This window comes from Oncorhynchus clarkii, chromosome 20 (assembly GCF_045791955.1).
Source record: "Oncorhynchus clarkii lewisi isolate Uvic-CL-2024 chromosome 20, UVic_Ocla_1.0, whole genome shotgun sequence".
Classification (NCBI taxonomy): Eukaryota; Metazoa; Chordata; class Actinopteri; order Salmoniformes; family Salmonidae; genus Oncorhynchus; species Oncorhynchus clarkii.
Window position 1 is genome coordinate 11016722 of NC_092166.1, and position 26037 is coordinate 11042758.

General features: G+C 42.6%; 1 protein-coding gene across 3 annotated transcripts in view; it reads right to left on the reverse strand.

The window, feature by feature from the left end:
- Positions 1-13942: 13942 nt before the first annotated feature.
- The window catches only part of LOC139375876 (phosphatidylinositol 4,5-bisphosphate 3-kinase catalytic subunit alpha isoform-like), a 29418-nt gene continuing 17323 nt past the window's right edge, over positions 13943-26037 (reverse strand). For 2 of the 3 annotated variants that reach the window (XM_071117821.1, XM_071117823.1), the window contains exons 13-21: positions 24405-24508; positions 21569-21740; positions 21223-21329; positions 20914-21035; positions 20439-20517; positions 19572-19742; positions 19052-19169; positions 18209-18360; positions 13943-17851 (exon numbers count right to left, since the gene is read on the reverse strand). In XM_071117821.1, the coding sequence (XP_070973922.1) occupies positions 17581-17851; positions 18209-18360; positions 19052-19169; positions 19572-19742; positions 20439-20517; positions 20914-21035; positions 21223-21329; positions 21569-21740; positions 24405-24508 (1296 nt within the window). In that variant the 3' untranslated portion in view covers positions 13943-17580. The remainder of the gene's footprint in view (positions 17852-18208; positions 18361-19051; positions 19170-19571; positions 19743-20438; positions 20518-20913; positions 21036-21222; positions 21330-21568; positions 21741-24404; positions 24509-26037) is intronic. The other variant, XR_011627855.1, reaches the window with a different exon arrangement.

The following is a 26037-nucleotide window of genomic DNA, read 5'->3' on the forward strand; positions in this document are numbered from 1 at the left end:
ACAAAATCAGATGGCACAACAATGATTTTTAGCCAGGGGCACACTGCAATATGCAGACATCATTTACAAACGAAGCATTTGTGTTTAGAGAGTCCTCCAGATCAGAGGCAGTAGGGATGACCAGGGATCTCTTGATAAGTGAGGGAATTGGACCACTTTCCTGTCTTGCTATATATTGAAAACGTATTTTTGGATGTCAGGGGAAAATGTATGGAGTAAAAAGTACATTATTTTCTTTAGGAAAGTAGTGAAGTAAAAGTAAAAGTAGTCAAAAATATAAATAGTAAAGTAAAGTACAGATACCTAAAAAACTACTTATATAGTACTTTAAAGTATTTTTTACTTATTTTACTTAAGTACTTTACACCAACGCTAAAAAGAATGTCACTGAAATCGCAACACTAATTGATGATGCTTGTTTTTTTGTTTTGATTTACTAAACGTTATGGAGTAAATCTCACAGTATATGTGAAACTTAGTTTATTGTCCATTGTAAATGTTTTCAAATGTTCAAGTTCAAATATCCAAAATAAGGATAGAAATATGTACTTCCTCTCTACATAAGCAACACAAATGATTTTTACTTAGTTTGGGAAACGCCTTGGCTACGTTGAACATCTAGCGCTGATCTGAGAGGGCTAAACGAGAGGTGAAAGTTAGTTCCTCCAGGCACAACACTATCTATTCTAGGAAAGGGAAGAAATACAAATGTTCTCCATTAACATGTGCGCTATAAATAACTGTTTGAAAACTTGATTTATTTAACATCAATTACATTACTCTGAATTTTCACACAGAGCGTGACGGCGCCCCCTTGTGTACAGCCATAATAGACCGTTATATATTCATGTCTACATCCTTTGGTAAATATAGACAGACTCTACACTACAGAAACACAAATAACAACTATATATCAAACAGGTTCGCTAAAATGTGCAAAGTTGAATGTTGGTATAGTAGAATGAACCCCACAGAGTGTAAAAGTGTGTTGGATACATATAGGTAATTGGTTGGATCTCTTCTGCTTTTCACAGTTTAGACACACACTACACGTTCATTGTGATGTGCATTCATTGACCTTCTTATGGAAGATGGGAGATATTTGTGTCATATCATCTCACCTTTGACCTTTTTTTTAGGGCTTCAGCTGTCGTTCAGGTTGACAGCAGGGTAGAGTTCAGCAGTGCACACCGTACACTGACTACTTACTGTGACGTATAAGGAGAAGAGACAGCATCGTTCCAAGTATCAGATATGTTACCAGTCAGCCCTCCTGCCCAGAGAGGCCCTGGGATAGTCGCCAGCCCCCCAACAGATCCCCTCACGTCTTGACTGAACCTTAGACACTACCAGGAACACACACACACACACACACACATGTACTGTACATATACACGCACGCACGCACGCACGTACACACGCACACACACACGCACGCACATACACATGCACACACACGCACGCACGCACGTACACACGCACACGCACACGCACACACACACACACACACACACACACACACACACACACACACACACACACACACACATACACACACACACACACACACACACACAAACACACACACACACAAACACACATGCACAATCCCATTCATTGTAGTGATTAATGACCTCTATTTCCTGTAAAACAAATGACCATTTAGTGATTTGAGAGCATCGTGGCCTCCTCTAGTTAATGATCATTCCCCTAATCAATCTCAGCATTGCCATGAGTCAGAGCCTCATTGCCTCATTGCCTAGGGGGGTTAGTCAAATGGCTTGATTCACTGAGATTTACTAAGCCTTCACACAAGTGCATTGTTGGCACCTTTTCAGAAGTGGAGACAAAAACGTGATTTTATAGATATATTTCCACACTATGAGGTTGGAATAATTCTGTGAAGATGTGAAAATTATGATAATGCTCTTTTAGTGTAAGAACTATTTGAAAAGACCACCTGAAATTTCAGTCTGTTTTGATGGGATGGAATTTTGATGACATCCCAGGCGGTAAATTAGTTAATAGACCAATAAGAAAGTGAATTCCAAACCTCTCTGCTAATAACAGCTAGTTTTCAGTTTCCACCTCCCCGCTCAGACCTCTAGCAGGAAGTCCTATCAAAATTCTTGTTAGTAAAATTGCTTTTTGCTAAGAAGCTATTTTTGTTTATTTTTGACCATTTTAATTGAAAACAATGACAGTAATGTACTTAATTGTTACTCAGAAATTATTTGAAATTGAGATAAAAACAGCTGTAATGGACCTTTAGTAAAACAAAAGCAAGCTAAAACATTTCATTATTGAATTTTTTATAAATCTTTAATATCAATATTTGTATTCCTTCAAGGAAATAACAGGTCTTAACCATAAATCATGATTTTATCCAGCTCAATGATTCAATACATGCAATGATCACATCTGCTTACGTAACAGGAGTGATACGGAGTCAAACTGCCATGTCATGAGTCAAACGGTGGCCGTGTAAGTCAAACACCTTGTGTTTTCTCTGCTGTGACTTTAGAGTCTCACATCAAACCTGGGTATGGAATGACATGCCATACACAGTGGGTGGTGGTGGTACATGCAGGCTCTCTCAGCCACTTACTCTGAGGTGAAATTTCCCCTAGGTACAGATCTTCCCCCTCCACCAACCCTAACATTAACCATTAGTGGGGTAAAGTTGAGGGGTAACTTCACCCTACTCTCATCCACTCACCCTGGGGGTTGGCCAGGAAGATGAGGCACCAGATGCAGGTTACACTGCAGACAGCCAGCACCATGCGATCCTCCACCTGGCAGCTGAACCAACGCACCAAGAAGGATCAGGATCACCTCCACGCCACACAGGCTGTACATCAGGCTGTTGGCCAGCTCTCTGAAGTGCTGGGTCAGTCACCATGGTCTAGAGAGGGAGGGGAAGACAGGGAAATTACATTACCATTTCTTTACTTCTTTGGCTGCGTTTGTAAATTCACTGTGGAGTGTCAGAGTGCACTCTGGGTCGTTCATAAATTCAGAGTGTTGTCAGACTGTCTGTTAGTAAATCGTCAATTCAGAGCGGAGGAGTAGGGTTGATCTAAGCCTTCTGACCTCAGTCAAGTACCCAAGCTAACTGGCTAACGTTGGCTAGCTTGCAACCTACTTTAAGACACAAATGAAAGAATACCTCACTCTGACCATTATAGCAGAGCTGGTTATGCATGTTTCATGTTGTTTAAGGGGTTAATGATTGTAACTGTGTTACTGGCAACAATTTGATTACGCTTTTTGGCTGATGTTTACTGGAGTATCAATCAATCAATGAAATGTATTTATAAATCCCTTTTTACATCAGCCGATGTCACAAAGTGATGTACAGAAACCCAGCCTAAAACCCCAAACAGCAAGCAATGCAGATGGAGAAGCACGGTGGCTAGGAAAAACTCCCTAGAAAGGCCGGAACCTAGGAAGAAACCTAGAGAGGAACCAGGCTATGAGGGGTGGCCTCTTCTGGCTGTGCCGGGTGGAGATTATAATAGAACATGGCCAAGGTGTTCAAACGTTCATAGATGACCAGCAGGGTCGGATAATAATTATAACAGTGGTTGTAGAGGGTGCAACAGGTCAGCACCTCATGAGTAAATGTCAGTTGGCTTTTCATGGCCGAACATTCAGAGTTCGACAGCAGGTGCGGTAGAGAGAGTCCAAAACAGCAGGTCCGGGACAAGGTACCACGTCAGGTGAACAGGTCAGGGTTCCGTAGGTGCAGGCAGAACAGTTAAAACTGTAGCAAACAGCATGACCAGGTGGCCTGGAGACAGCAAGGAGTCATCAGGCCAGGTAGTTCTGAGGCATGGTCCTAGGGCTCAGGTCCTCCGAGAGAAAGAGAGAGAGAGAAAGAGAGAGAAAAAGAGAGAGCGAGAGAAAGAGAGAATTAGAGGGAGCATACTCAAATTCACACAAGACACCGGATAAGACAGGAGAGATACTCCCCTAACACATAAACTATTGCAGGATAAATACTGGAGGCTGAGAAAGGAGGGGTCGGGAGACACTGTGGCCCTGTCTGACGATACCCCCGGACAGAGCCAAACAGGCAGGCTATAACCCCAACCACTTTGTCAAAACACAGCCCCCGACACCACTAGAGGGATATCTTCAACCACCAACCTATTACCCTGAGACAAGGCCGAGTATAGCCCACAAAGATCTCCAGAGTGAATTTAGCTAGCCAGAGTGAATTTACAAACGCACCCTTGATGGGAAAGGGCTCTCAGCACCCACTCTATGATCAAGCTGCAAAGTCCAAATTGTATAATTGTCTTATGATAATAAAAAAACGATGTAGTCCTACAGTTTTGCAGCTGCTCTCACCTCCAGCGCTGTCTGGTTGAAGAGTGTGACACACACACACACATACACACGCGCACGCACACATGCACGCACGCACGCACACACACGCGCACGCATGCACGCACGCACGCACACACGCACACACACACACACGCACGCACGCACGCACACACACACACACACACACGCAGCCTCGCACACACACATACAAGCTGGCACATAACAGATACTTGAGACAGAATCGATACAGGAGACACCTAACATGCACTAATAGACAGTGACATCTCTTCCTACTCAACAGACAAGACGGTGAGAAACTAACAGCACACATTCTTGGAAAGATCTCTATCTGAACGCCCCGTACGTCTCTAGGTCTCTCTTGATCTCTCCCACAGCCATACCTTCCTCCCCGGAGCTGACAGGTGGTATGTCCCAGTACAGGGCCAGCACCACGAACTGGAGTAGGATCCACATCAGACACATGACGGTTTGGAAGAGGGGGAGGAGAGGGAGGAGAGGAAAAGGGCAGGGAAGGGTGCTGAGATGGTTGAGTAAAACATTTCAGCATTTTAATTTGTGAGGGTGTTGAGGGTGCAGTGTTTTGCAAATGTTTCCAAGTGTTTACATTGGTTTTATAAAGTATGTATATATGAGTTATGAATTAGTATGCATATGCAAGTTTAATAACATCATATACTGTAGGCTAGTGTTAATGTACCCACTAACTCTGAACAGGAGATTGAAAATACATGCATAAGAATGGATGTTTGCTGTGTGGGTTAGAATTCGTGAAGCATAGAGCTGTAGTGGGTAAACTTTGGAGGGTTGATTATCTAGGTGGTGGTGATGGTGGTGAAAATGGTGGTGATGATGGTGGTGATGGTGATGGGGTTGATGGGGGTGGTGATGGTGATGGTGATGATAGTGATGGTGGTGGTATGGTAACAGTGTTGATGATGGTGGTGGGGAGATGGTGATGGTGGTGGTAATGATGATGGTGGTGATGGTGTTGATGACGGTAGTGGTGGTGATAGTGGTGATGGTGGTGATGGGGATGGTGATGGTGATGGTGATGATGGTTATGGTGTTGATGATGGTGGTGGTGGTGATGGTTGTGATAGCTTTGGTGATGGTGTTGATGATGGTGGTGGTGGTGATGGTGATGGTGGTGATAGCTTTGGTGATGGTGTTGATGATGGTGGTGGTGGTGATGGTGATAGTGGTGATGGTGGTGTTGATGATGGTGGTGTTGATGGTGTTGATGATGGTGGTGGGGATGGTGATAGTGGTGATGGTGATGATGGTGGTGATGGTGTTGATGATGGTGGTGGTGGTGATAGTGGTGATGATGGTGATGGTGGTGATAGTTTTGGTGATGGTGGTGGTGATGGTGAGAGTGGTGATAGTGGTGATGATGGTGGTGGTGGTGATGGTGATAGCTTTGGTGATGGTGTTGATGATGGTGGTGGTGGTGATGTTGATAGTGGTGATGGTGGTGTTGATGATGGTGGTGTTGATGGTGTTGATGGTGGTGGTGATGGTGATGATGATGGTGTTGATGGTGGTGATGGTGTTGATGATGGTGGTGGTGGTGATGGTGATAGTGGTGATGGTGGTGATGGTGATGGTGGTGATAGTTTTGGTGATGGTGTTGATGGTGGTGGTGGTGGTGATGGTGATAGTGGTGATGGTCGTGATGGTCGTGATGATGATGATGGTGATGGTGGTGATAGTTTGGGTGATGGTGTTGATGATGGTGGTGGTGGTGATGGTGATAGTGGTGATGGTCGTGATGGTCGTGATGATGGTGGTGATGGTGGTAATGGTGGTGGTGATGGTTGTGATGGTGGTGGTGATGGTGGTGGGGGTGATGGTGATGATGGTGGTGGTGGTGATGGTGGTGATGGTAGTGGCAGTGATGATGGTGGTGGTGGTGATGGTTGTGATGGTGGTGGTGATGGTGGTGGTGGTGATGGTGGCGATGGTGGTGGCAGTGATGATGGTGGTGATGGTGGTGGTGATGATGATGGTGAAGAGGGTGATGGTATTGGTGATGGTAAACGCTGACCCTGCAAATAGAGACGATACCAAGGTTGTGTTCATTAGGCATCAAAAGGAAGAAAACAGACTTAAAAACATCAGGTTAGCCTTTTTCATCGTGAATCTTGTTCTGGAGGCACAGACACAAATTTATAAAAACTGATTTTAAATATAAGCCTAACCTTAACAGGCTGAAATTTCAGGTGGTCTTTCCAAACAGTTCTTACACTAAACGGGAATTATAATAATTTTCGCCATTTCACATTTCAAACCTCATAGTGTGGAAATATATATAAACTTATACACAGGAAAATCTATTGTTTTCCGCACTGGGCCTTTACGATAAGATACACTTGTTTTTGTTGTAGCAGAGGAAGCCACAGTACTAATAAGAGTATGATGACATATGAGGAATAAAGAGTGACTGACCAACCAGGAGGCCAGCTTGGCGACATGTCATGATGGAGGCGAAAACGGCTGCTCCTTGTGAGGAAGCAAAAGATGGAGGAACCTGCTCCTGCGCCAGTACCTGTGGCATCAACACAGATTAAATAGGTCTGGATTGTGTGACCGAATCATTGACTATAAAAATAACAGGACCACACCATCCATCTCTCTCTCTCTCAATCTCTCTCTCTCTCTCTCTCTCTCTCTCTCTCTCTCTCTCTCTCTCTCTCTCTCTCTCTCTCTCTCTCTCTCTCTCTCTCTCTCTCTCTCTCTCTCTCTCTCACACACACACACACACACACACACACACACACACACACACACACACACACACACACACACACACACACACACACACAATTGTAAATAATTTACTTACCGTTCAAATGACTGGGTATAGGCCTACAGTGCAGCAACAGGAAAAACCACTAACACTCCAGAATGTTTATGTCTCACTAGCTACAAGTAGACTGGAGAACAGTAGCCATTTTGAGTATCCCATAAAACGCAGGTTACCTGAGGGAGAAAATATGTAATTTCATCATTAGTTGTATCATCTGACGCTGGCACTAAGCCCTCTTTGAATTGGTCTTAGGAATGAATTGCCTACTGCTGTTGCCATGAGTGCAAAGGGGTGCACTGTCACATGGACTTTATCGCTGCTGTTGGAGGTTTGGTTGATTTATTCATAAAACACCACAAAATCTTAACCTGGTAACAAGTCTGCACATATTATCAAAAGTAAAACAAAAGGCTATCCAAAACATTTCACTTTCCAAGGACTCCAACCCCAAATCCCTGCATTTCTTTACTGTCTTTGCAACATCACATCAGCAGGCTAGCTGAGAGGGTTGAATGGAATCGAATGATTTTCTTTATGACTCCCAAGTTGTTCATGTCTCAGTTCAATAAATCACTTGGTTCTTTGTTTGCGTCCCAAATGGCACCGTATGTGCCCTGGTCAAAAGTAGTGTACTATGTAGGTAATAGGGTACCATTTGGGATGCAACCTTCATTTGCCATGAGACAGCAGGCTCCTGTCCTCCTGCCTGGAAACAATTATTGGCTGTGAAGCTCACCAACAATCTCAACGACATTGGAGTAGAGGATGATGGTAAACGCAGACAGGCCAGGAACCAGGAAATATGGAGGCACCTCTTTATTGTACACTCTTAGAAAAAAAAGGTGCTATCTAGAACCAAAAATGTTTATTTGCCTGTCCCCATAGGAGAACCCTTTGAAGAACCCCTTTTGGTTCTAGGTAGAACCCTTTTGGTTCCAGGTTGAACCCTTTCCACAGTGGGTTCTACATGGAACCCAAAATAGTTATTCCTGGAAACAGAAAGGGTTCTATCTGAAATCAAAAGGGTTCTCCAATGGGGACAGCTGCAGAACCTTTGTGAAACAATTTTTGTCTAAGAGTGTAGGGAGGATGACAACTGAGAGAGAGAGAGAGAGAGAGAGAGAGAGAGACAGAGAGAGAGAGAGAGAGAGAGAGAGAGAGAGAGAGAGAGAGAGAGGGATCATTGACTGTATGAATTAGACGTCTCTCTTACCATATAACCACATTTGAAAGAGCAACATTTCTTATTATGCATGTTTTAGATTGGAATATGACAAAAGCCTACAAAAACATACAAATAATATGACAGACATGTTTTTGTTCACTGTGAGAATATGAAGTGTCAGCAGTTGAAAGTAACTTACAATACTCAATGCACTTAACTGAAAAATCAATATAACAGTGAACAGTGATGGAAAAAATACCCAATTGTCAAACTTTTAAATGTACTTAAGTATTAAAAGTGAATGTAATTGCTAAAATATACTTAAGTATTAAAAGTAAAAGCAAAAGTATCAATCATTTTAAATTCCTTGTATTAAGCAAACCAGATGGTGCCATTTTCTTGTTTTTTTTTATTTCCCAAAAGCCAGGGGTACACTCCAACACACATAATTTACAAACGAAGCATGTTTCTTTAGTGAGTCCGCCAGATCAGAGGCAGTAGGGATGACCATGTGTTTTCTTGATAGTGTGAATTGGACCATTTCCTGTCCTGCTAAGCATTCAATATGTAACGAGTACTTTGGGTGTCAGGGAAAATGTATGGAGTAAAAAGTACATTCTTTTCTTTAGGAATGTAGTGAAGTAAAAATAAAATATGTAAAAATTTAAATAGTAAAGAAAAGTACAGATACCCCCAAAAACTACTTAAGTCATGCTTTAAAGTATTTTTACTTCAGTACTTTACACCACTGATAGTGAGAAATGTACGATTCTTCTTTTGACGATAATCCATCAAATAAAATGGCGTTTCTGGCTATTGCGTATCCAGTTTTGCCTCCACATGTTGCACCGGTAATATTCAACCTCGTCCAGGAACAAATGTAGCTAATTAGAGGGATGATGACTCCATTAAGCCTTTTGCCCCAGTTAAACATCGGAATTTGGGGAATAGAGTTGCGGAATGGCATCTTCAGGCTATTGCCGACAATAGTCTGATAATGAGTAGGCCTAGGTGGGGCTCTATCCACTTTGTTCCCACAGGTAGTTGTCCCTACAGGTAGTTGTCCCCACAGGTAGTTGTCCCTACAGGTAGTTGTCCCCACAGGTAGTTGTCCCCACAGGTAGTTGTCCCCACAGGTAATTGTCCCCACAGGTAGTTGTCCCTACAGGTAGTTGTCCCCACAGGTAGTTGTCCCTACAGGTAGTTGTCCCCACAGGTAGTTGTCCCCACAGGTAGTTGTCCCTACAGGTAGTTGTCCCCACAGGTAGTTGTCCCCACAGGTAGTTGTCCCCACAGCTAGGTACTATAGGAGCCTCGGCAGAGCTGGTAAAAGAAGACATGCCTAGATGTCACCATTGGGGTCATTATCCTCCATGAACCCCTATAATCCAATTAGAAAACAGCCCAGATGAGCCGTCATTTATTCAAATACCTCAAGGAAAATGCAGTTTGCTTTCAGCAATTGGCATTTGAGCTCTGCATCTCCATAAAGGTATAGCCAATCTCTTCTTCGGCCATGTTGTGTTAAAAGGTGTAAAACACACAGAACATGATACATGACATGACCAAAAGTAAGTGGACACCTGACCATCTCATTCCAAAATCATGGGCATTAATATGGAGTTGATCCCCCCTTTGCTGCTATAACAGCCTCCACTCTTCTGGGAAGGCTTTCCACTGGGACTTGCTTCTATTCAACTGCAAGAGCATTTGTATTTACTATGGATCCCCATTAGTTCCTGCCAAGGCAGCAGCTACTCTTCCTGGGGTCCAGCAACATTAACACAGATATACAATTTTAAAAAGGTTACAATACATTCACAACAGATTTCACAACACATTAAGTGTGTGCCTTCAGGCCACTACTCCACATCTACAAATGCCACGTGTGTGTGTGTGTATAGTGCGTATGTTATCGTGTGTGTGTATGCATGTGTCTGTGTCTCTTCACAGTCCCTGCTGTTCCATGAAGTGTATTTTTATCAGTTTATAAAATCTGATTCTACTGCTGCATCAGTTACCTGATGTGGAATAGAGTTCCATGTAGTCCTGGCTATATGTAGTACTGTGCACCTTCCATAGTCTGTTCTGGACTCTGGGATTGTGAAGAGATCTCTGGTGGTATGTCTTGTGAGGTATGCATGGGTGTCCGAGCTGTGTGCCAGTTGTTAAAATATTCAACATGTCAATACCTCTCACAAATACAAGTAGTGATGAAGTCAATCCACTTTGAGCCAGGAGAGATTGACATGTTAGCTCTCTGTGTACATCCAAGGGCCAGCCGGGCTGCCATGTTCTGAGCCAATTGCAAAAGTCCCTCTTTGTGGCACCTAACCACACAACTGAACAGTAGTCCAGGTGCAACAAAACTAGGACCTGTAGAACCTGCCTTGGTAATAGTGCTGTTAAGAATGCAGAACAGCACTTTATGATGTACAGACTTCTCCCTATCTTAAGAACTGTTGTTTCAATATGTTTTTACAATCCAGGGTTACTCCAAGCAGTTTTGTCACCTCAACTTGCTAAATTTCGACATTATTCATTACACAATTTCATTGAGGTTTAGGGTTTAGTGAATGATGGTATTTCTGCCTGTAATTAAGCCCTTTTGTGGGGAAGAACTCATTCTGATTGACTGTACCTGGCTCCCTAGTTGGTGGGCCTATGCCCTGCCAGGCCTGCCCATGGCTGCATTCCTGCCCAGTCATGTGAAATCCATAGATTAGGGCCTAATATTTTTTTTTAAATTGTCTGATTTCCTTCTATGAACTGTAACTCAGTAAAATCTTTGAAATTGTTGCATGTTACATTTATATTTTTGTTCAGTGGTTCACATAAGAATCAAATATACAGTGAATTCCAAAGTATTCAGATCCCTTGACACAGTACATAGTTGAATCACCTTTGCAGCGATTACAGCCTTGAGTCTTCTTGGGTATGACGCTACAAGCTTTGCACACCTGTATTTGGGGAGCTTCTCCCATTCTTCTCTGCAGATCCTCTCAAGCTCTGTCATTTTGGATGTTGAGCATTGCTGCACAGCTATTTTCAGGTCTTTTCAGAGATGTTCGATCGGGTTCAAGTCCGGGCTCTGACTGGGCCACTCAAGGACATTCAGAGCCTTGTCCCAAAGCCACTCCTGCGTTGTCTTGGCTGTGTGCTTAGGGTCATTGTCCTGTGGAAGGGGAACCTTCGTCCCAGTCTGAGGTCCTGAGCACTCTGGAGCAGGTTTTCATCAAGGACCTCTCTGTACTTTGCTCCGTTCATCTTTGCCTCGATCCTGACTAGCCTCCCAGTCCCAGCCGCTGAAAAACATCCCCACAGCACGATTCTGCCACCACCATGCTTCACCGTAGGGATGGTGCCAGGTTTCCTCCAGATGTGACACTTGGCATTCAGGCCAAAGAGTTCAATCTTGGTTTCATCAGACCAGAGAATCTTGTTTGTCATGGTCTGAGAGTCCTTTAGGTGCCTTTTGGCAAACTCCAAGTGTGCTGCCATGTGCCTTTTACTGAGGAGTGGCTTCCGTCTGGCCACTCTACCATAAAGGCCTGATTGGTGGAGTGCTGCAGAAATGGGAGAACCTTCCAGAAGGACAACCATCTCCACAGAGGATCAAGAGTGCTATCAGAGTGACTATTGGGTTATTGGTCACCTACCAGACCAAGGTCCTTCTCCCCTGATTGCCCAGTGTGTCCGGGCGGCCAGCTGTAGGAAGTTTTGGTGGTTGCAAACCTCTTTCATTTATGAATGATGGAGGCCACTGTGGACCTTCAATGCTGCAAAGCAAAATTGGAATTGGTACCCTTCCCCAATTCTGTGCCTCGACACAATCCTGTTTGTAGAAACATCTCAAGGATGATCAATGGAAACAGAATGCACCTGAGCTCAATTTCGAGCCTCGTAGCAAAGGGTCTGAATACTTATGTAAATAAGGTATTTCTGTTTTTTATTTTTAGTACATTTGAAAAAAATTCAAAAAACCTGTTTTTGCTTTGTCATTATGTGGTATCGTGGGTAGATTGCGGAGTTTTTTTTATTTAATCAATTTTAGAATAAAGCTGTAATGTAACAAAATGTGGAAAGCGTCAAGGGGTCTGAATACTTTCCAAAGGCCCTTTATCATAAGATGAATAAATTGCACACACAGGCGGCTGGCGGCACCTTAATTGGGGTGGACAGGCTCAAACTAATGCCTGGAATGGAATAAATGGTTGTGTTTGATACCATTCCATTCACTTCATTCTACCCATTAACATGAGCCTGTCCGCCCTTCAGCAGCCTCCTGTGATTTCACATGATGGTCAAACATATTGTAATATACTGTAAATCCTCCATCACAGAAAATATAGAGCTTACTCCTCCATCATGCTCAGACTCAGGTTACTAATGGACATAGGCCTAACTACTGTAGGCTAATACGTTATTGAGTTGCCTTTCCCCATTCACAAGCTGGCGTGGGCCGGATGCCCCGGGGGTGTTAAACAATTATGTCATTGAGTTAATATCTCCACATGTCCATATGTTTTCCTTTTACATAATCAACATTGCATGAATAATATAAGTTGTTTTGGTATAGTAAAATCATGAATAATTGATTCATGAATGTATGTTTCTGAAACTCCTGATGTCGCGGTCATATAGAATGTAATTGGACAGTTCAGTCTTTCCACCAACAACTTGGGAGACCAACATGACAAGGAGGCATGGCAGAACACATCCAGTAGGGTAGGACACCCTTTAGCGGCCACCTGTATCTTGTGTGTGTGTATTCCATATGTTTGTATGTCACAGGAAGATCCTCCAGGAACAGGTGTGGGTAGGGGAAGGGACAGGGCCAAGGCCCAGGTAATAGTAACAGATCGTCATCCTGGGCTTCACCATGTACTCTGGTCAAACCCCACCTAAACAGGTAGGAAGGCTTTTGCGTCTTGTGTTGGAAATGACAGGCTGTGGTCTATCTTGGGTTAGTTATGAAAAAATATTTGGCTGGTGGCCTACTTGGTGGCCTGGCGAAGCTCAACCAGAGACTGGAGCTGGGTAGTGAGGCAGCAGCGGGTAGGCAGACACTGACAAAAAGCTAATTCTACCAGCTTCCAAGGTGGTCTAGGTCTCTTATGTAGGATAACTCAAGTCAAGGTGACAGTGGCATACTACAATGTGTATTTGAACATAGCCAGTGACAGGATATAGAGATTATATACTGTGTATGTGATTCCCACTGTATGGAGAGAAGTCAATGGGCTGATGTAGTGTGAAATGGAAAAGAGGATGATCATATTACCAACTATCTCCTGGAAAGTTAGTTTCATGCACAAAGGACTATAGGAACTCCTACTGCATGTCTGAATTTGCTGATTTTAAGGAAAATTTTTCCTGGTCTGGTTTCTCATAGCAGGTACTTTGTCGATATGGGGCAGCAGTTAGCCTGGGGACGAGGCTAGATCTTACTGACACTGAATGTATCAAATTGAAACAATTTAGGATTCATTTAGGTTTTTATAAATATATTTCTTTTAAATCATGAGATTAATGATAAAATGAGGCAAGAAATGGATCATTAGAAATTACATTTATTGGTTCTCAAAATATCTGGGGATACAGAGCAAATATTTTTTTTTTTGCAAACAGTACAATGAGTGAATGAATACAGGGTTCTATCCAGACATGGTATATGAATTAGTTTGAAAGAATAATGAGTGCATAGTACAGGGATGAATAGATAACTCATGAATAGTGGGTTTGAAAACATGCAGGATAGCTTTTCATCGTTGTGCTTTTACACTGTACTCCTAGCCAGAGCAGAAGACCTTCAGTGAAATTACACTCAATACATTCTCCTCCTTACCAAGCTCATGTTGTCCATCACTAGTGTCTCATATTTCAATAACTACAAGCTGTCTAGGTGGGGTGTGAAACGATGTACTATGCATAATTCCAGTTTTTTGTTTTGTTTAGTGATTATATTGAGAGTTAGTCTACATTTAGAATACAAAAATATATTACCTCTGTAGTAGTTACTCAAGGAAAGCGATTTACACGCATATAGTTCATGAGTGCCAGACATTATTCCCTGGCCCCAGGGTAGTATTGCTTATCTTCATGGTGTGATGACATTGTACCTCACAAGTAACAAAATGTCATTTCAACATGAACTTCAAGTAAACAACACTTGGTTGAACAAAGTATCTTCAGGGACCTCATGCATTAACACAAAGTATCTTCAGGGACCTCATGCATTAACACAAAGTATCTTCAGGGACCTCATGCATTAACACAAAGTATCTTCAGGGACCTCATGCATTAACACAAAGTATCTTCAGCGACCTCATGCATTAACACAAAGTATCTTCAGGGACCTCATGCATTAACACAAAGTATCTTCAGGGACCTCATGCATTAACACAAAGTATCTTCAGGGACCTCATGCATTAACACAAAGTATCTTCAGGGACCTCATGCATTAACAGTGAAAAGAAAAGGATGACATTTAACCACAGCAAAAATTAAAAGGAAAAATGTCCTATGATAGCGCTTGCATATTGTTTGTAATACAGTTATTGTAGTTGTCTTGTTTTGAATGGGACCTGCCCAACCATCTGTAACCTGCACAGAAACACATACCATGTAATTTGGTAAAAACTGGCAAACAACTGACTAATAAAAGTATATTTATGCAATGAGAAAACTGCAGAATCCACACTTAAAAAAGGGCAGTTGTCAGGGAAGGCAAAACCACAAATTCACCTGTTACACTTTTATTTTATTGATCTTAAACAACTTTACTGATTAGGGAGTTCATATGACATAGAATGCTGGGGAAGTCTGGAATAGGGTCAAATCTATACATACTTGTATTCTGAAAATATAGGATGAAGCAAATTCCAAGTCACCAAAAACAAAAAGAAATCTACGGTAGTTCCAAACGCTTTCTGAAAATGTCTGGTTAGATCTGAAGAAAAGAACAACTAAAGTGTAAGGCAGGGTACAAGAGGCTCTTTTTCTTTTTTAACAGTTCTTCTATTCTTCCAGAGTCATCCTGTGAGGGAAGAAATCGGTGATACTGTCAGTGCATAATTGTGCATTCGTCTTCTGTGTACTGTCTTGTCTGTACAGTTGATAAGACATCTTTAATGCTGTGTATATGATTAGATACTCCCATCGACTCTACTTTGCAGTACAGTACATAAAGATCACAAATTGCATAGTGTAACAGAACTATAACATTGCACATCCATTTTGCCCCCATTTCCCTTTAAAAATACAACCCTGAAAAAACAACAAAACGAAGAGGATGAATTCAATGAATTTACAGTTACAGGATAAATCTACAGTTATTTTCTGTCGGTCATCGTAAACGTCTGTGTTGCATCCAACTGGGTGCTGGACGGCAGCCATTTTACTCCAGAACGCTGCACACGCATCATAATACTGATAGACAAACAAACAAATACTGTAGAGATCAGTGCTACAAAGGAGATACACAGGGATTGGAATAGTAGTGACTCATGGTTAGACTGATAAGTCAGATGTAGTAGGGGAGATATATATAGTACTTTGGCTCAGTAGAAAATGAAGACTAAAAAGGAATAATGTATGCATACAAGACCATTGGGATACTTCTGTACAAAATCTCAAACTTTGAGGTCACGAAACATGACCGTTTCCATCTGGGGAGGGGGGGGGGGAGACACACAAGATGTGTGATCGTCAATTGAGATCAAACGATTTGTCAGTTCTCTTCACTAGTCTTAGAGTTGACAGTAGACGATGAAAAGGACATCCTAGTGTCTGTCAACCATCCATCACTGGGAATTAACAATGCTGGTGGTATTCTGGGTCGTGTTCAATGGGCACCAAGATGAAGAAAACATGATTGAAAGAGAAAGACTGCCAAGATGTGTCCAATAAGAATTGTTGTTTTGTTTTCCGTATCAAACCATTTTCCGTTGCGTGCCCTGGGCAGGTCTTCACGGTATCCTGGTGTGTTAGCAATACATGACCCTGGGCAGGTCTTCACGGTATCCTGGTGTGTTAGCAGTACATGACCCTGGGCAGGTCTTCACGGTATCCTGGTGTGTTAGCAGGACATGACCCTGGGCAGGTCTTCACGGTATCCTGGTGTGTTAGCAGGACATGACCCTGGGCAGGTCTTCACGGTATCCTGGTGTGTTAGCAGGACATGACCCTGGGCAGGCCTTCACGGTATCCTGGTGTGTTAGCAGGACATGACCCTGGGCAGGTCTTCACGCTATCCTAGTGTGTTAGCAGGACATGACCCTGGGCAGGCCTTCACGGTATCCTGGTGTGTTAGCAGGACATGACCCTGAGAAGGCCTTCACGGTATCCTGGTGTGTTAACAGGACATGACCCTGGGCAGGCCTTCACGGTATCCTGGTGTGTTAGCAGGACATGACCCTGGGCAGGTCTTCACGCTATCCTAGTGTGTTAGCAGGACATGACCCTGGGCAGGCCTTCACGGTATCCTGGTGTGTTAGCAGGACATGACCCTGGGCAGGCCTTCACGGTATCCTGGTGTGTTAGCAGGACATGACCCTGGGCAGGCCTTCACGGTATCCTGGTGTGTTAGCAGGACATGACCCTGGGCAGGCCTTCACGGTATCCTGGTGTGTTAGCAGGACATGACCCTGGGCAGGTCTTCACGCTATCCTAGTGTGTTAGCAGGACATGACCCTGGGCAGGCTTTGATATAGGAAGAAAAAAAAGCCATCATATCGATATCGGCTGATAATACAATAGATCGCTTTCATCTTAAAAATGACATAACTTTTGCAAAATGGCTGTTTACAATCGTGGTTGTTCCCCTAATTTTACAAAGAGAAAACTGTGGCTATGTTGCCATACCAATATGAGAAAGATAATGTCCAGTAAATATGATTATCGCATCAGCCCGTAATTTCCCTATCGATGCATCCCTAATCTCCACTTTTGGCGCCTCCTAGTGGATGGTGTACAGATGTGCATTTCCCTCAGAGCTCAGAAGTTAGCAGATGATGTAGCGATCCGTTCTAGCCTCTCAATTCAGCCAAAGGTTTCTATCCATTCATAGCTCCATCCGTGGACACTAGCGTTGTCCGCTCTGCCATCTCAGCTCATGGCATGCTTAGCTGGCGGATGGTGCAGAGATCCGCTCTAGTCTCTCCGTTGACACACAGTCCAGGCGGATGGTGTAGAGATCCGCCCTCGTCCTCTCTGCGTTGCTGCTACTCTCCGGGCAGATGGCGCCATCTCAGTTCATGGCGTGCTGGCGGATTGTGTGGAAGATCCAGTCCATCTTGGTGGTCCAGCCGCCGTGGTGGGCGTCGTTCATCTGCTTCATAAAGTAGTCCAGGGCCTCCTGCTCGGTCTTGTCCAGCGCCAGGGTCTTGCGGATGTAAGCGATGTCGTCGAAGGACTGCAGTTCGGGCATCCCCGAGCCCAGCATCATGGAAAACAGGTTGATGAAGAGGTTGGCGTGCTGCCGGATGGCCAGGTAGGCCTTGTAGCACATCTCCTGGAACCTGGTGGGAATGGAAGGACAACGGTGAGGGACGATTAGTCTGGGAAATGTTGAACCTAGCTGGGTTAGGAGATGTGTGTGTGTGTGTGTGTGTGTGTGTGTGTGTGTGTGTGTGTGTGTGTGTGTGTGTGTGTGTGTGTGTGTGACAGATAAATAAAGTTGCATTGTATTACCGGTTGGAGTAATGATATCATTCTGTAACACAATGACATGTACTCATCCATTTAAAGCAAAGGAAGTCAAAAAAGGTACGGCATCATATATTCAAACACGTACCTTTCCCTTTAGGGTAGTGAACCTAACACCTAATATTCACTTGTAGGAACACTAACATAAACACAAAATAGTGAAACTGTACCTCTCAAACTCCCTGGTTTTGGTGCACTCCTGGGTTCCTTTACTGATGACGATTAAGAAGTCCTGTGTCAAGACGAAGGGCACCCGCTCTCGCTTGTAGCCAAACTTCTTCTTCTTGTGATCCAGGAAATGGCCAAAGTCTATGTGGAACAGCTGCAAGGAGAAAATATTTTTTACAACTATTTTTTAACCTATAACCAAAGAACGTCAAGAGAAAAGAGTAGTGTGTAGGATTGCAAAAAATCTGGCAACTTTCACAAAATTCCCCAGTTTTTCAGAAATCCTGGTTGGAGGATTCCCAGGTTTCCTGCTTATTCCAGGAATCTTCCTACCAGTTCTACCTGCTACATAGAGCGTGTTGTTTTGAGAGCGTAGGAGCATCTTTACTCTATCCTCCCCTACTGCACTACAGTCATCAACTATGTGTCAGTACAACAGCTTAGGTCCAGTTTTTTTTATTTACATTTTTACATTGTTGCTAGTGGTCGTTCTAAATTATCCTCTAATTACACAAGTTGTGTTTGTTTATATTCTGAACTTAGCTAGTCAATGTAGCTCGCTAGAGGTTTTGCTAGTAGCTTCTTGACGTCATAAATCTTAGTAAAATAACCAGTGGTGTGTAGTCGAGGTCATATGCAACCAATAAACGATTTCTCCTTATTTCAATTCACAAGATATAATGATCGCGTGCATCAAGAATTGAACCTCAGAGTCTTGAGCTTGGATCCTGCCATTGGACGTGACGTAGAAGGGGCAGTGAAGCAGCTTTCATTGATTTTAAAAGGAAGCATTTCCTCAACGGCTGACGGCTATAGTGTAGCAGGGCCGTTAGTCTGTGAAGTACCTGTCCATCATCTTTGACCATGATGTTGCTGTTGTGTCTGTCACCGATCCCCAGGATGAAGGTGGCTACGCAGTAGCCCGCACACGACCGTGTGAACAAGTCAATGGCCTGGTCGTACCTGGACACAGTTTAATGGGTTTTCCATGAGTCAAATGGCATTTAACTGAAGAGGAAGTTGTCATAACCCTATGGCATTTAACTGAAGAGGAAGTTGTCATAATAGGAATACCAAACACAGTACAATCCACTCCTAAGCAATTCCAGGAAACCTTTGCCCTGTGGAGAATAAACTTGATATGTTGTCCCCCCATAAGCAACGGACTGTTCCAAATAGTTTCTCTGCTTGGAACTATGAAATGTCTCACCAAATCTCTATCCATTACAATAGTATCATTTAGAATGAATTAGGATTGCTTCGAATGAAGCAATGTAGAAGAACAAAGCTACATAGGCCTACTGGGCATTCGTTCTATGTAGTGTTCAAGTTTGGCTATTGGAACCTAGCCCAGGCATCACTCACATCTCTCCCCTGTTCTTGTCCTTGAGCCACTGGTGCAGTGTGTGGCTGTTGAACTGCAGCGCCCCCTTCAGGCCTCCTTTACACTGGATCTGCATGATGGTGTGGGAGTTTCTCACCACCTCTATCAGGCCCACGCAGTCGCCGATGGACAGGCAGCCGTACGGCAGCATCCTGAATGACACAGAGGAAGCAATAGGATATATTTCAATTGATTTAAAACAGGAAATCTCATTTGAGACCAAGAAGCCCTGCACACAATCATACAAATTCACAATTCCAACAAAATATACAATATTTACAATTTAAGAAAAGTAACTTACAAAATATGATCATGAAAAAGTTTGGATGGGTCTGTAAATCCCTCAAAATACTACTGTCCAACACATCTATGCCTCCGTCTATCCAGCCATCGACACAGGCTTAAAACTGCTTCTTTAACCTGCCTCCTCTCCTTCATCTACACGGATTGAAGTGGATTCAACAAGTGACATCAATAAGGGATCATAGCTTTCACCTGGTCAGTCGGTCATGGAATTCCAACCTATGAGGTTGGAATAATACTGTGGAATTGTGAAAATTATAATAAATGCCCTTTTAGTGTAAGAGCGGTTTGAAAAGACAGCCTGAAATGTCAGCCTGTTTTGGTGGGATGGAGTTTTGGCCTGCCTGTGATAAATTAGTTAATAGACCAATAAGAAAGTGACCTGACTTTCAGTCCACCCACATGGACATTCTTCCTGCTCGTATCTCATTTAGGCTACACGGGTCGCTCCTAATTTTAGGCTCCTGCTATTAAGGAGAAGAACACGAAGGGTGAAATCGACTATTCATGCGTGCTGCTGCTGAGCGGCTACAAAGAGACAGTACCTGAGATCAAGGCCCTGGTTCTGCCAGATGTTCTCCATTATTCTAATGATCTGCAAAGTCAGCATGTCCTGCCTCAGATCTGAAGGAGACAGGGGGAGGGGGAGGGGTTGAATAGCAAGATGATGAGCAGTTCAAGCTTTGATCACACTTTAAAATGCAGCGTTTCCCAAACTCAGTCCTGGGGACCCCAAAGGGGTGCACGTTTTATTTTTTGCCCCTAACACGACACAGCTGATTCAAATAATCAAAGCTTAATGATCAACGTTGGATAGTTGAATCAGTGGTGTAGTGTTGTGGACCCCTTGGGGTCCCCAGGACCGAGTTTAGGAAACCCTGCCTTAATGCATTATGAATCGTGCCAGGGCAATGCAAAGTGAGTTTGGGGACATGCATGTAAAATGGGATCCTGTAAGCATGTTTATCGTCTAGTGAGTCAAGGGGGTTGAGTGATTCGATATGCATTAGCGAGACATACCATCTCCGTTTTTAAATATGATCTCGTTGCTCTGGAAGAGCAGCTCTGACATCATGTCGGGGTTCTCCCAATTGAGCCACAGGGGCCGCTTGGCCGATGACATCATCCGGCACTCTTCCAAGCTAAAACAGATCGTAAACATTGTATCAACACGGAGGCGCTGAGAATAACGTTCAGAAAACATTTGACCTGTCATTAACCCTCAATTTCACAGGATACATTTCTTGGTTTCTTTGTTCATTCCGGGGAAATATGTGGACGTTTGTGGTCATGTCTACTGCGCTTTCTGGATTGAAAAAGCGTCTGTACCGGAGGTTTCCCAGCTGGTGCGCTGGGTTGAGTGGAGAGGTGAAGCTCTGTAGGGCATCCATGTAGTCAGGCCGTTTCATCTGCTCCACCAGGAACTTCATCTGAACCTGAGGGCAGAGAGAGAGAGAGCTTCACTTTACTGCAAGGAGTCCATAGTCGTGAAGACCATTTGGGCCTGTTGGCTTGTATAGCAGTTCTACTCGTTTTGCTTAGTATCGCTAGTTTGTTGTATGACTGTGGGTTGTTATTTTGTGTTGTATTGAGGATAAGAAAAACGTGGTCATCTATTGAGGCTTCCATGTTAGGGCGTGAAGTGGAAGGGCCTTGACCACAGCGTAAACTTGACCTTCTGGGCCTCGTCCTTCTTCTCCTGCTTGAGGAGGTCGGTAAGGTTGATGAGTTTCTCCATGGCCTCCACCTGTCTGCTCAGGTGCTTGAGGTACATGCCACAGGCCCGGCAGTAGGACTCCAGCAGTAGGCCAAACCGCTGGCTCACAGTCTTGTTGTGCATCTCCGACCTGGAGGCAGAGACAATAACTTATGTGATTGTGATTGGTTCAGCAGCAGACCTCTTCTATGATATGCTACTATAAATATTGCAATATAATCGTTTTGCAACATTAATATAAGTAGATAATAATAAAAAAATATAGATATTTTAGTTGCATTTTCATTCAACAATCCTAGTATGGCGAAAAAAAATAAGGCTTAGTTAATTCATTTAGACTTAATTTAACAGATAAAACTGCACAGTATGGATTTGTAAAGTTCAAATACAGCATAGTCTTGACCTTCAAGATATATCGTCAATGTCAATTACCATCATATGAGATTTAATTATATATCATCGACCTGATTGTGCATAGAGGTCGACCGATTAATCGGAATGGCCGATTAATTAGGGCTGATTTCAAGTTTTCATAACAATCGGAAATTGGTATTTTTGGACACCGATTTGGCCAATATTTTTTTTTTACACCTTTATTTAACTAGACAAGTCAGTTAAGAATACATTCTTATTTTCAATGACGGCCTAGGAACGGTGGGTTAACTGCCTTGTTCAGGGGCAGAACGACAGATTGTTACCTTGTCAGCTCGGGGATTCAATCTTGCAACCTTACGGTTAACTCGTCCAACGCTGTAACCACCTGCCTCTCATTACACTCCACGAGGAGTCTGCCTGTTACGCGAATGCAGTAAGAAGCCAAGGTAAGTTGCTAGCTAGGTTGATGATATTACTAGTTTATCTAGCGTGTCCTGCATTGCATATAATCGATGCGGTGCGCATTCGCGAAAAAGGACTAGTTGCTCCAACGTGTACATAACCATAAACATCAATGCCTTTCTTAAAATCAATACACAAGTATATATTTTTAAACCTGCATATTTAGTTAATATTGCCTGCTAACATGATTTTCTTTTAACTAGGGAAATTGTGTCACTTCCCTTGAAATAGAGTCAGGGTTTATGCAGCAGTTTGGGCCGCCTGGCTCGTTGCGAACTGTGTGAAGATTATTATATTATATATTATACTATTTCTTCCTAACAAAGACAGCCAACTTCGCCAAATGGGGGATGATTTAACAAAAGCGCATTTGCAAAAAAAGCACAATCGTTGCACGACTGTACCTAACCATAAACATCAATGCCTTTCTTAAAATCAATACACAGAAGTATATATTTTTAAACTTGCAAATTTAGCTAAAAGAAATCCAGGTTAGCAGGCAAAATTAACCAGGTGAAATTGTGTCACTTCTCTTGCGTTCATTGCCCGCAGAGTCAGGGTATATGCAACAGTTTGGGCCGCCTGGCTCGTTGCGAACTAATTTGCCAGAATTTTACGTAATTATGACATAACTTTGAAGGTTGTGCAATGTAACAACAATATTTTGTCTTATGGATGCCACCGGTTAGATAAAATATGTAACGGTTCGGTATTTCACTGAAAGAATAAATGTTTTGTTTTCGAGATGATAGTTTCCAGATTCAACCATATTAATGACCTAAAGGCTCATATTTCTGTATGTTATAATTAAGTCTATGATTTGATAGAGCAGTCTGACTGAGCGATGGTAGGCACCAGCAGGCTCGTAAGCATTCATTCAAACAGCACTTTCGTGCGTTTTGCCAGCAGCTCTTCGAATGCTTCAAGCATTGCGCTGTTTATGACTTCAAGCCTATCAACTCCCGAGATTAGGCTGGTGTAACCAATGTGAAATGGCTAGCTAGTTAGCGGGGTGCGCGCTAATAGCGTTTCAAACGTCACTCGCTCTGAGACTTGGAGTAGTTGTTCCCCTTGCTCTGCATGGGGTAACGATGCTTCGAGGGTGGCTGTTGTCGATGTGTTCCTGGTTCGAGCCCAGGTAGGAGCGAGGAGAGGGACGGAAGCTATACTGTTACACTGGCAATACTAAAGTGCCTATAAGAACATCCAATAGTCAAAGGTATATGAAATACAAATCGTAGAGAGAGAAATAGTCATATAATTCCGATAATAACTACAACCTAAAACTTCTTACCTGGAAATATTGAAGACTCATGTTAAAACGAACCACCAGCCTTCATATATTCTCATGTTCTGAGCAAGGAACTTAAATGTTAGCTTTCTTACATGGCACATATTGCACTTTTACTTTCTTCTCCAACACTTTGTTTTTGCATTATTTAAACCAAATTGAACATGTTTCATTATTTATTTGAGGCTAAATGGATTTTATTAAGATAAAAGTCTTCATCCAGTATTGTTGTAATTGTCATTACTACAAATAAATACATTTAAAAAAATTGTCTGATTAATTGGTATCTGCTTTTTTTGGTCCTCCAATAAATCGGTATCGGCGTTGAAAAATCATAAATCGGTCGACCTCTAATTGTCCTCATACAAAATGTACAAGCAAGACTTCTCAAACTGCATGACCCATAGAAATGTATGCAAAAACATTTCCAAAAACACATGTCTTGTGATTACGCAAATAAATGTGTGAAAATAAATGTGTAACTTGATCTGGCGAATTGCCCTCGGTCAGCTTTTCTTTACGTAAACCCTGATATGCACAAATTAAGCTTTTTAGAGGACCTTGGAGAAAGATGTATTATACCAGCCGAATGGCATTCCAGCTGCCTGTGGCAACATCAAGCCATCCATAATACACGCTGTGGAAACAACCGGAAAACAAACTCACTTGAGATGCCAAAAGAAGAAATGTCCTATCCGCTGATTGGTCAAAGCTTTCTTCAGCAGGAAGCGGGCCAGCGGGTTGTCGAGGTACTGTTCGTACTTAAGAACCTGGTGGCCAGAAGAAAAAAAACAGGGCACGTTTACAACACACACCCACATACAGTGCATTCGTAAAGTATTCAGACTAGAGGTCGACCAATTAATCGGAATGGACGATTAATTAGGGCCGATTTCAAGTTTTCATAACAATCAGAAATCGGTATTTTTGGGCGCCGATTTGCCGTAAAAAAAATGTTATACCTTTATTTAACTAGGCAAGTCAGTTAAGAACACATTCTTATTTTCAATGACGGCCTAGGAACAGTGGGTTAACTGCCTCGTACAGGGACAGAACATCAGATTTTCACCTTGTCAGCTCGGGGGGTACAATCTTGCAACCTTACAGTCAACTAGTCCAACGCAATAACGACCTGCCTCTCTCTCGTTGCACTCCACAAGGAGACTGCCTGTTACGCGAATGCAGTAAGCCAAGGTAAGTTACTAGCTAGCATTAAACTTGTCTCATAAAAAACAATCAATCATAATCACTAGTTAACTACACATGGTTGATGATATTACTAGATATTATCTAGCGTGTCCTGCGTTGCATTTAATCTGACTGAGCATACAAGTATCTAAGTATTTGACTGAGCGGTGGTAGGCAGAAGCAGGCGCGTAAACATTCATTCAAACAGAACTTTTGTGCGTTTTGCCAGCAGCTCTTCGTTGTGCGTCAAGCATTGCTCTGTTTATGACTTCACGCCTATCAACTCCCGAGATGAGGCTGGTGTAACCGAAGTGAAATGGCTAGCTAGTTAGCACGCGCTAATAGCGTTTCAAACATCACTCGCTCTGAGCCTTGGAGTAGTTGTTCCCCTTGCTCTGCATGGGTAACGCTGCTTAGATGGTGGCTGTTGTCGTTGTGTTGCTGGTTCGAGCCCAGGGAGGAGCGAGGAGAGGGACGGAAGATATACTATTACACTGGCAATACTGAAGTGCCTATAAAAACATCCAATAGTCAAAGGTTAATTAAATACAAATGGTATAGAGGGAAATAGTCCTATAATTCCTATAATAACTACAACCTAAAACTTCTTACCTGGGAATATTGAAGACTCATGTTAAAAGGAACCACCAGCTTTCATATGTTCTCATGTTCTGAGCAAGGAACTTAAATGTTAGCTTTCTTACATGGCACATATTGCACTTTTACTTTCTTCTCCAACACTTTGTTTTTGCATTATTTAAACCAAATTGAACATGTTTCATTATTTATTTGAGGCTAAATTGAATTTATTAAGTTAAAATAAGTGTTCATTCAGTATTGTTGTGATTGTCATTATTACAAATAACAATAAAATAAATGTAAAATAATTATATATATATATATATCATTATTTTTTATTATTATTATATTATTATTTATATTATTATTATTTTTTTTATTATTATTATTATTTATTTTTTTAAATCGGCATCAGCTTTTTTGGTTCTCCAATAATCTGTATCGGCGTTGAAAAATCAGAATCGCTCAACCTCTAATTCAGACCCCTTGACTTTTTCCACATTTTGTTACATTACAGCCTTGTTCTGAAATG